Here is a 12184-nt window from a genome sequence, read left to right as displayed (position 1 = left end):
TTGAACTCAACAGTAACTACGATTATACACGGCGCATTTTTTTTTACTTTAAGAATCATAATGTTATGTTGACTAGTCTTTTCGCTGCTATTTGTTAAACATGGACATTTGTGGATGCAATGATGGAAAGGGGCGTTAGATGGTGCTTCTACACAGTTCATGTCCACCTGCAAAATGTAATGATGTATGACAACCATCTTCCTCGGTCCTGTCCGTCTCAAGAGACGAGTATATGTACTGCCTAAGCAATCACATGACAACTATATCGGAATGGTAAAGCTGTACTATGAACATGTACAACGTGTGGACATACAACAATTGATCTTATGATAATCTTTATTGCACATTCATTCCCAAGGGGTAAATAGATAGCAGACCATTCACGGTGTCATGAATATGAGAGAAAACAATAACAACAACGTTAATATTAAATAACATAATACTAAACACTCTACAAATGTAGAGTATCTTGTCTCTTTTCAAAACACATGGCGTCATAATTACATACTTCGTCCATCACATAACATAGCATCCATAACATTTGTGTATGACATCAAGTACTTGAAAGTGGCCTGCTTTGATACTGTATTAACGTCACCTCTCTTGTCAAGCTGAATTGATTTTAGCAGAGCTCGTTTTCATACAGTGCACAATCTAGTAAGAAATGTATTCCATCTTCATGAGTTACAAAATTTACATAATCTATCTTGTGGAAGGGTACGTCGATGCCTGCCAGATTGTATAATGTACATCTAAGGGGTGATAACTATTACGAACTTTACTTGCATGGCTCTACGATTTTGAGTTTTCGCTCTTCCCAGCTGTTTCTCCTTCGACTTTTACGTTTGACTACCTTTCTGACGAAGTCGACTTGTATCTATGCACTCCACAATCTTATAGAGCGAGCCAAAAGGGAGGTTTTACCGGCTAATTACAGATACAAAGACCGACTACAGTAGAAGCCACTTAATTGCACGGCCTATTGCCAGTGAATTTCGTGCAATTACCGGTTTGGTGCAATAATGCGAAGTTATCCAGCTGGACCGCACCGGTTTGGGATTTGGTGATTCCGTGCAGTTAACAAAAGTGTGCGTTAATCCGTTGTGCAGTTAACTGACTTCTACTATATATAGATACAGAAGCTGGTGTGTTACGCCGAAGGGCGGTTATACCGGTTATATAGAAACAGATACAGAAGCTGGTGTGTTACGCCGAAGGGTGGTTATACCGGCTATATAGATACAGATACAGAAGCTGGTGTGTTACGCCGAAGGGCGGTTATACCGGCTATATAGATACAGATACAGAAGCTGGTGTGTTACGCCGAAGGGCGGTTATACCGGCTATATAGATACAGATACAGAAGCTGGTGTGTTACGCCGAAGGGACGTTATACCGGCTACACAGATACAGATACAGATCTAGAAGTCGGTGTGTTACGCAAATATCACGAGATAGAGATACAGACAGAATTAACTAGACATTTCAGCTCGCTATTCTTGCTGTTGTCCGAATGAACAACCAATGACGGTCTCCCCGAGGTGACGCTCTCATGACGTCATCGTACGATGGAGGCGGACCTGGAAAATGGGAAACGGTCAATAAGCTCGTCAATAGTACTCTCCAAGCAGAGGTAAGGCTCTGGCTGTTTTCTTGACACTTTTAGGCCTTTTTATCGGACTTTATTTTGTACTGTTTTATTGCATGATGTCTCGCGGCCGGAGCCTAACCTCTACTTGGAGAGTACGTCAATAGCCACAGTGAACTAGAGTTTCTGACTGAAATACTAAAGTCTCAATGCTACCGGGTTTGACAGAAGCAGTTCTTGAAAAATCGCAATGACCTTTAAACTTGCTTAATGTAGGATTTGGAGGCAAAACAGAAAATATTCTTCATGTTTTTTTTTTACATATTTACAGACAATTCTAATACATTTGCATAAAAAATTCCATACTTCCCCCAATTAAAACAACGCAATATAGATATTATCCACACCAAGTTTCCCTTACTTTTGTAAGGTACGAATAAATACTAGTAACGTTGGAGTGGCGAAAACAAATAAAGTTTTCTACAAGTCTCTGCACAACACATGGTGAACGGCCACACATATTCACTCAACACATATTATGATAATGATAATCATCTTGTGAATTTTGCCAGTGAGTAGGTACACAAATTATGAGTAATGAGGCTGTTTAACGTGGTCGAGGCACCTCCTCGAGCACGGGACCCCCGTTTGACGTCCCTCTCGTAAGACGATTCATTGCATGTACAATGCAGATGGATGGATTCGATTTACCATGTACGGAAACGACCAGAAAACTCGAGACTTCTTCCTAATCTTACATCGAGTACCTTTAAGCAAAAGTACCGTGGGCAGGGGAGTGGTGCAGGTAAGGGCTGTTCGTCACGGTCACGGTCGCTAGGGAGTCCCCTGCGTTCATGACGCCAACTGCAGGTGTTTGACGCTGAGATGGAGAAACAAGAAATGTATTTTTGCTTCAAGATAAATTCCCTAGTTTTCGATATTTGAGTAACACGAAAACTCTGATAATCCTTCTGCGATTATTCGATATTCGATAAACTATATATCATAAGCTCTAACCTCTCTTACATGTTCTTACGACGTACAGCTGTCCTACAAGAAGCGAGGAGTTGTACACGCTACTGTACGTATGTACCGGTACAACTTCTTTCCAGCAGCTTTAATGGGAATGGTCTTGTTAAGTCTACTCTGAACTCTAACGTATTGGGTTCGCCTTCTTTTTTGACACAGTGCAAGACGATCTGTAATGTGTGTATTCTCATGTGACGTACCGGATATCTCATCCTCTTCCTGCCCTTGGCCGTGCAGCAGCCGCAGAACGCCATGTGTGGGTTCTGTAAGTGTGGGTTATGTGATGTGTGGGTTCTGTGATGTGTGGGTTGTGTGATGTGTGGGTTCTCAGGTGACGTACCGGATATCTCACCCTCTTCCTGCCCTTGGCCGTGCAGCAGCCGCAGAACGCCATGAAGAAGGTGGCGCCGGACAGGAGCCCCTGCAGCAGGGCAGAGGCGAACAGGATGCCGTCCACGGCGAGCCGGTTGGGCTGGGGAAGAGGACGGGAAAATCAAACTATCTATCATCCGTGCATCGTTTTCAACTTAGGCCACTCAAGTTTCCTTTTATTTATTTATTGGTTTGGGTGTTCGGTACGCACAGCCAGGACTGCCCAACTAGCTTTTACAAAGGGCTAGCCCTGTCTAACGTTTACGGCTTGATTACAGCTGGTCAAAAACGCACCTCTTTGAACCCAGACCACATACAGGAATTACTTACAGGCTGGACTTATGTCAAAATCATATCGCTTTCGTCGGAATCATCACTGGGGCTTGGAATTTGATGTCATGTACGTGCCATCTTGTTTCCGTTTGCGTTTACGTCCAATCGTGCTTGTCAAATTGTTCGCCTTACAACTTTAAGACACCAATTAAATGGGATGTGGAAATCACCGAAGTAGTCACCACTACTGCACACAGAATGTGATTAGAACAACAGTTGATAAGCAATGTATTTCTAAATATGTCTAAAAGAAACGGGTGGCTGTTTGTCATAGAAACACGTTAGGACAAACCCTTACGTCAGGCTTGTCTATCTCTATAGAACCCTTACGTCAGGCTTGTCTATCTCTATAGAACCCTTACGTCAGGCTTGTCTATCTCTATAGAACCCTTACGTCAGGCTTGTCTATCTGGATGGCCATGAAGGCGAGCGGCAGGACCACGAAAGTCGCCACCAGAGCGGAGGCGGCGCTGGTCACCAGGAAACACATGATCTGTAAACAAACAAACAAACAAACAAACAACAAATGAATAAGCCAATCAATCATCCGGAAACAAAGGATCTGTAAACAAAAAGCTCACAAGTAAAATCTAATGGAGATCGAAATAAGCAAACAAACAAACTGGCGAACTGGAAACATCAAGATATATTTCACGTCTCTTAAAAAGTGTGATGATGAAAGACAGTTTGACAAGGAACAACTGTTTCACCATTACGTCCATTTTTGTGAAAAAAAAACATAATAGATAGATAGATAGTTAAATAAACTAGAGAAATGCATGTTTATCTAAATTTTTAGAATAAAACAGCCCCCAACCCCCAAAAAAATTAATAATAAGGAGGAGCGGGTGATTCCGAGAACCTATTGATCAAATCTGTGCTATTTAAAGAACCAACTTGATGACAGATGATGAGCTAATAAAGGACAACAACCTGACCTTGGGTCTATTGATCAAGCGTTTATCGTATAAAGGTCATCTACCCTTCAAAGGTCAGTGTTCGCCATTTTAAGACTCCTGTGGGACAGTCATCCCGCCTGCTTTCTTTCTCGGCAGCTTTGACCTTCAGCGGCTAAAAGGTCCATCAATAGCTCCGAATGACATCCCGCAATGAATTAACACTGAGATGGGTTGATGGTCTTGATGTGAAATTGCCAAACTCATCGTGGATTTTACCCTTGTTACTCTAAAGAGTGTAGCCTGGATGCCGGGCTGTTTCAAGGGCCCACATATGGCAGCTTCTCGGCTCTAAGGCTAACATCCCCCCAGGGAAATTTCATCACCCCCCCTCCCTGAGTTACACTCTTGGATACAATCCGGCTGAGATGAGACAGAAAGAGGCATAACCCTTACTGTCATAGTATTGATTGGGACTTAAATAATGAAATTTTCATCTTTGTTATATTCTATCTGACCCTTACCTCGTGACCTCTATGAAAAGCGGCTTGTAGGCCGATTTGAGCTTGCCATGAATAAATAAAGGTCAAACAAACAAACTCTGTTAGAGAGGGGTGGTGTAAAATGTCCATGGTAGTATTTTGGCCCTGGAGCCGAGGAGACGACCTATGTCCTGGAAACAGTCTGGCACAAAGTTTAACTCAGGAACGGATGGGAAAAGTTCCATGTGGGAATATTGACCCTGGAGCCGAGGTGCTGGCCTGTGTAGGCCCATGGAAAAGTCTGGGATCCAGGCTATTTAAGGTACAGACCACTGAAGCCAAAACTCATTGATTGAGTGTTAACCCAGCAACTTGCCTTCAGTATATGCTGTTCATCATGTAACGAGACAAATCTGACATGGCTTACCCAAAGCTTTTTCCAGTCCTTGGCGGCGTGAATTCCAGTAGAACCGGTCATAATGAACTACAGATGGAAACAAACAAACAGAGTTTGACATTTCAGTATTACCAAAGAGCAGAGAACACCAGTTCATACCTGTACCCACAGTAATGTATGAATGAAGACCTTTATTGTACATACATATCCACTGCTGGGTGAATAAAATTCAATGCCTGGAAATACGTTTTAAACGGTATTTTGCACACTCTGAGTCTTATAATAAAAGTGGCGAATTTAGGGTACACCTACAGAAGCATACCCGTCACTAATACAGTACAAGCCTCCACTCTAACCCAAAAGCGTTTTCAGAAGTCAATCCATGGTGTCATAAAAATCTATTACGTACGTATACTGGTACGTATATATAGCACTAGTGGTCCGTAATTTTGTTTCGCATCATTAACAGCAGAAACAATCAACTCTGGTCGATTTCTACCGCTGCGAAATGTTTGTTTGAACTTTTGTCCATTCACGAGAAGCTCAAATCGGCCTGCAGGTCGTTTTTCATTGATGTCACGATAGAGGTGAGGATGGGAAGTCTCTAAACCGCGTTCGTTTCTGTTTCTTCCTGTTCGTTTCGACACAGTGGTAGCCACCATACATCTGCTTGGAGATCAGCGCCTTCCGTTATGAACCCCGAACATGACCTTTAACCCTAGCTTAGCCTGTTTGGTAATGAACCTTAACAATAAGCTATTCAACAAGTCATGACCGTGCGGATACCGGGCCTATCAATTATGTAAAGATTAAAATCATTTCCATGTTCGCCCTACGTGGTTCTATTGTGATTGCCCTTGTGGACTAACGCACGTCCCAAGGACATTGCGTACTTTATTTTAAAAGTGTACTACTCAGAATGCTGCTTTGATTTGCGTGCAATTTTCTCTCACTCACTCTGCCATTACTTTATTACCAGTGCTTTCTTTGGCCTAAATGTAAAATAGAAACAAAACCTGCCGTACAACACACATCGCTTGAAAGAGATGTTTTTAATATAAGATGAAAACCACCCCCGAGCAAACGTCTACTTATTTGGAGATTTGTCACACGGACCAGTAGTGCTATATACGAACCACTATTCCAGCTCCAATGCCGTTATATACGTACCAGTAGTGTATATACGCATCATATGATCCCTGCCCATCTACGGTAGTGGTGTATACGCACCAGTATTCCTGCCCGTATCAGGTATCCGAATTCCTCGTACCAGGCCTACGTTATATACGGACCAGCTACTAATAGTGGTATATACGCATCAGTATCCTTGCCCATGTCCCTTTATATTCCGACTAGTAGTGTATATAGGCATCAGTATACGGTAGTTCTGTATACGCACTGGTATCCATACCCATAACCCATTATATACGGACCAGTAGTGATATACGCACCAGTATGCTTGCCCATATACCGTTATATACGGACCAGTATCCCCGACCATATTACGTTATATATGTACCAGTAGTGGTATATACGCACCACTATCCCTGCCCATATTACGTTATATATGTACCAGTAGTGGTATATACGCACCAGTATCGCTGTATATCACGTTTTATACGCACCAGTATCCCTGCCCAAATACCGTTATATACGTACCAGTATCCCCGACCATATCCCGTTATATACGCACCAATATCCCTGCCCATATCCCGTTATATACGCACCAGTATCCCTGCCCATATCCCGTTATATACGCACCAGTATCCCTGCCCATATACCGTTATATACGGACCAGTAGTGATATACGCACCAGTATGCCTGCCCATATCCCGTCATATACGCACCAGTATGTCTGCCCATATCCCGTTATATACGCACCGGTATCCCTGCCCATATCCCGTTATATACGCACCAGTATCCCTGCCCAAATACCGTTATATACGTACCAGTATCCCCGACCATATCCCGTTATATACTTACCAGTATCCCCGACCATATCCCGTTATATACGCACCAGTATCCCCGACCATATCCCGTTATATACGCACCAGTATCCCCGACCATATCCCATATATACACACCAGTATCCCAGGCCATATCCCGTTATATACGCACCAGTATCCCCGACCACATCCCGTTATATACGCACCAGTATCCCGGACCATATCCCGTTATATACGCACCAGTATCCCCGACCATATACCGTTATATACGCACCAGTATCCCTGCCCATATCCCGTTATATACGCACCAGTATCCCCGACCACATCCCGTTATATACACACCAGTATCCCAGCCCATATCCCGTTATATACGCACCAGTATCCCTGCCCATATCCCGTTATATACGCACCAGTATCCCCGACCACATCCCGTTATATACACACCAGTATCCCAGCCCATATCCCGTTATATACGCACCAGTATCCCTGCCCATATCCCGTTATATACACACCAGTATCCCAGCCCATATCCCGTTATATACGTACCAGTATCCCTGTCCATATCCCGTTATATACTTACCAGTATCCCTGCCCATATCCCGTTATATACGCACCAGTATCCCCGACCATATCCCGTTATATACGCACCAGTATCCCCGACCATATCCCGTTATATACGCACCAGTATCCCCGACCATATCCCGTTATATACGCACCAGTATCCCCGACCATAACCCGTTATATACGCACCAGTATCCCCGCCCATATCCCGTTATATACGCACCAGTATCCCCGACCATATCCCGTATCCGATCTCCTTGTACCAGGCGTCCCAGAAGATCCCGGCGACTCCGGCCGAGGCGCACGCCAGCCCGAGGATGACCTGTACCGCCGAGACCTTGATGGTGCACTTCCCTCCGAAACACCACGGCGTCTCGGAGTCCATATTAAACTCTCCTGCAAGAAAACATTTATCTAGCCTCTTTTCACAATAATGCTTATCACTGTTCATTGTCACTTGTATATATCATACGTTTATATACCATGTACTTGCAATTTGCCTCCGGGCATGAACTTGCAAATAAACATCTATAAATCTATCTAAACCCTAAATTTACATACGTCGATAAAGGTTAGACGTCCAGCTAAAGGGGATACGGCAAATAGCAATAACTAAAGCAACTCGATAAGATTTTGGAAACATGAATACGCTATGAAACCATCGTCTTCATCTTATGTTTGCAAATAAAGACAAAAGAAGACTTCAATCAATGCCAATAGCTCATACGAGACGACTTAGAACTGATGTCAAAATGTCGTACCTGTCTTGATGTTACAGTACAGCCAGGAAGGTGTATTGAATTCCTTAAAGAATGCAGTCACTGCCGAGACCAAAGGACCTCTGGTGACGACAAGACAATCCAACAGTCTCCTGATCAATGCGTGTCTTCAGTACGTCACAGCGGGTCGGTCTCCTCAGGACAACTGTAATACGCACGGTAGCTTACGCACCTTGATATATAATTCAACGGTTTGGGCGCCTGTCGAAGAGGAGGTATTGTAATAAGTAGCTAGAGTGGACTCATTCCTCAGCGAACCGACATCTATCGCACCACAGTCATCCCTTATTAAGACATCTGGAGCCGCATAGTTCAAGTTTCTGAACCTGTATTCAGCCTGCCGAGGGGAGCTCGAGGTATTGTATCTATTTGGTGTGTTTCCTTGTTTGTTTGTTTGTTTGTTATGGCGTGAGTATTGTATCAATGTGATTCATGTATAGGGCCATATGGAGAATAGCTCACAGAAATGTCAACCTAAGTAAAGCAATGCGATGTAAAGTTAAGTAATGTCAAACTAAGGAAAGTAAAGTCAGGCTTAATCTGTATCTGTATCTGTATCTATATAGCCGGTATAACCGCCATTCGGCGTAACACACCAGCTTCGCAGGCACGCGGCGCGGCAGCAGCTGGTTATATTACACTGAACGATCCGAATCGTGGATTAATGTGGATCCAAAGAAAGTCAAAGTCGAAGTCTTCGTAACATAGATAACACATAGTGTAAATCGTGAGTGTTGCATAGGATGCTTGGAGCATTGGAAGTATTGGCGTCGTGGTGGTGTAATGGTCAGTGTGTTTGGCCGCGAACCCAGAGGTCCTGGGTCCCAATCCCCTTACATGGCACAAGCGTTGTGTACTTTCGAACGTGCTCTACATGAATTTACTTTCTCCATCCAGGTGTAAAAATAGGTACCTGACTTCGGTTGGAGAGGTAAAAGGCGGTGGAAGGAGAGGGATGGGCTCCACCTTCAAATGTCATCCCCAAGACACAGTGGATAACAACCCACTGCCTCTGCAGGCCCTCAAAAAAGCTTTTGGTCTACTTAAATTTATTTTATGTACATGCTGTTTTCTGATTGTTCTGTTCTTTAACAGCCTGAAGGTCTGTAAGCCTGCCGAAGAGGCTAACTGCGCATGTCCGCCAGTGGTCGTCAGGAAGGTTTGAATAAAACATCAGTGTGCGCAGAGTGTCATCTGGTGACGTGACTCCACTCATGTATGTTTAAGTTGAGTACACTTTGAGATACAAAGGATGTATCGAAAGGATGGCCAGATGATCTCGCGATTGCGTCTGTTGATGTAGAATCTAAAGGTTCTTGGTTCGAATCCATGGGCCTGACAGGGATTCGAACCAAGAACCTTTTGATTCTTGGGGCATTGGAAGTGTGACAAAGTTTTCTATGACATTGTTGTGTGTGAGTGAGTGAGTAGGCTGCATGATTGAAAAAGTCCATGTCCACATGAAGCTTTAATGGGGGTCTACATGGGGTGTACTGTTAAGCTGAGGGCACAAACCGCCGTACGTGCAATTTGTCCGTACGTTTTTGGGGGGGAGGCCACGTCTGCGTATTTCTGAAAACGTTCAGGCTGTACAGGGCAGGCGCGTCGCACGTACGGGGGGGGGGGGGGGGGGGCCTGGGGTTGGGGCAAATCCCCCCCCCGATGGCACACAAAGTTTTGCCTGCCCGTAAAGCTCTTCGGGGGGTCTGGGGGCCCCAAAATCCCCCGGACCCCCTACAAATTCCTACGGGGGGGGTACTGACCCCTTTCGGATCCCAAAAAATTGCCCCCCTTTTGGCCCGTAAACAGCCCGTATTTGCCCGTACGGGGGGTTGGGTCCTTAGCTTTAACCCCCCACAAAAAATTCAAAAAGGGGGCGGGGTGTCTTCCGGTTACGCCCCGTTCCCCCCCCTGGATTGGAGGGCTTTCCGCCATTCTGCCATAGAATGTCATATAGACTTTGGTTGAACCGAGCGCAGGCACGAATTTAAGACAGATGAATATTGCAGGATAAAGTACTAGTAATAATGTCTATCCCAGGAATATCCTCTCAGTTTCCGAACCTACGACGTATATGTTCAGGCCGTTACGTAGAATGCGTCGATAACAGTAATAGATGGAATTTGATCGGTCCAGCTACGAAGTGCGTAGAATTAAAACAGCTACAGCTGTTTAGGGTATGCATAAAAGAGCATGCACTGCACCCCCTTTGTTGTTCGTGTGCGTCTTTATTTACATCATATCAAAGGGAAGAAAGGACGACATTTATGGTGAGTTCTGCTGCCATAGTCATGCGGTTAGAGGGAGGGTAATGATCAGGTGTTCCAGCCGAACCGCGATGTTGTCATAACCGTCCTGCTGGTGTGGGCCTACGCACATACACACGGGATGACGTAGTGTGACGTATACACGTGGGTGGTTGACGATTATAGGTCAAAGGGCAACTACATACCATGAGTAGGGAGTATATATATCAATATACTCTGCATGTAACACCTGTACTAGATATTAGGTTACGGACAATAAAAACGCAATCTATATATTTTGCTTTCTTTATTTGTCTTATGAAAAAGACTTGGATGACACAACAAATTGTCATTGACACATTCACGTTTGATTTTTGTTTTATATAGATCCGCAGTGGTGAAACATTGGCCATGATCCTTTCTGTCATCACAGACGATGGACAAAGAAACCGTCATGCTGCAATGCTAGCCATATCCGCTAGGCTATACCTTCATAGCTCCATCGATGTCCTCAGGAAGGTTTTTGGCGACGCCTCAGGGGCGGAGGCATTCTACAGTATTACGATCGCTTTGAAAATATTCCAAAAATTGCACGAATGCATTCCCTAGGGAATTGGTTTTGAGGTAGCCTTTGCCTGTTTGGTCTTTTGTCGGAACAGAAATGGCCTTTGTTGCTTGGTATTTTACCGTCACATTACTGTTTCGTGCAATTTGCTTCTTTCAGCACACAAAAAAACACTGTCATAATCAATGCATTAAGTACGTTTTTCTGTTTTTGCAAATTCTGGCAAATTGAGATTTATATTTTTAACTCTCAATCGCTCTTTTGGTGTTCTTTGAGAGAAATAGGAACACTATATTAAAGCTTTAATGTTTGAAGTACATACGTTTTTTTGTTTCACCTGTGAACACAGTCGTGTTTTGAATTTACTAAATCTGATTTGAAACAATTTTTATCTGCAAGATGTTTGTAGAAAGCAGAAATGGCCATGACTGTCCACATTTTAAAGACTACTCATTTAAAAAAAACGATCCACACAATTGCCTATACCTTTTATTTCATCAACATACACATCATATATACTTTTACCATATCTCAAGACACAAACACAGAGAATGTAAAAACCTGGCAGAACATGGCAAAGATGCGTCATTCTTATAACTTTGGATTTACTTCTATAACAATGACACTTGGTAATACATTCAAGCAAAACATTTCTTTTGTAATTCTGTTGACCGTATAATAAATTGTTTGCATGCTGACAAAATTCCTGGAACTATAGAGTCAAGCCTGACTACATGTGCATTGACTTCCGTTTCGTTGAGGTGATAGATTGTGATGCATTGTAAAGCTACGGTTACTATCAATCTGATTGCCGTCCAAGTTCAACTATTAATTTCTTGTGACTGTTGTCGTTGTCGCCTTGTAGAGCTGAAAGAAATAATATAGAACAGGTTAGGTATAGTTGATGGACACAAACATATTCCATGATCAATATGTCAACATGAATGAATCCCTATGGGTTTCTTTAGATTGCTTAGCTGTCAAATTTTT

At 43.5% G+C, this 12184-nt stretch overlaps 1 protein-coding gene across 1 annotated transcript; it reads right to left on the bottom strand.

The window, feature by feature from the left end:
- Positions 1–1336: 1336 nt before the first annotated feature.
- Positions 1337–7997, bottom strand: LOC118410438. Its single transcript, XM_035812162.1, has 6 exons — positions 7828–7997; positions 5128–5184; positions 3717–3815; positions 2958–3089; positions 2356–2468; positions 1337–1580 (listed from the first exon to the last, which is right to left on the bottom strand). Exons 1-5 carry the CDS (start codon positions 7987–7989, stop codon positions 2358–2360), a joined length of 561 nt encoding a protein of 186 aa, XP_035668055.1. The 5' UTR covers positions 7990–7997; the 3' UTR covers positions 1337–1580; positions 2356–2357.
- Between the last annotated feature and the right edge of the window lie 4187 nt (positions 7998–12184).

This window comes from Branchiostoma floridae, chromosome 2 (assembly GCF_000003815.2).
Source record: "Branchiostoma floridae strain S238N-H82 chromosome 2, Bfl_VNyyK, whole genome shotgun sequence".
Taxonomy (NCBI): domain Eukaryota; kingdom Metazoa; phylum Chordata; class Leptocardii; order Amphioxiformes; family Branchiostomatidae; genus Branchiostoma; species Branchiostoma floridae.
The sequence above is the reverse complement of the archived record's forward strand: the minus strand, read 5'-3'. Positions and strand labels throughout refer to the sequence as shown.

Bases quoted from the DNA above. Each gene is read 5' to 3' on its own strand.
- LOC118410438 (XM_035812162.1), bottom strand. From the start codon at position 7,989: ATGGACTCCGAGACGCCGTGGTGTTTCGGAGGGAAGTGCACCATCAAG. The intron at 5,185-7,827 runs GTGCGTATATAA...TTCCATCTGTAG, and splicing joins GGATATGGTCGGGGATACTG to TTCATTATGACCGGTTCTAC. The intron at 3,816-5,127 runs GTAAGCCATGTC...GTTTGTTTACAG, and splicing joins AGGACTGGAAAAAGCTTTGG to ATCATGTGTTTCCTGGTGAC.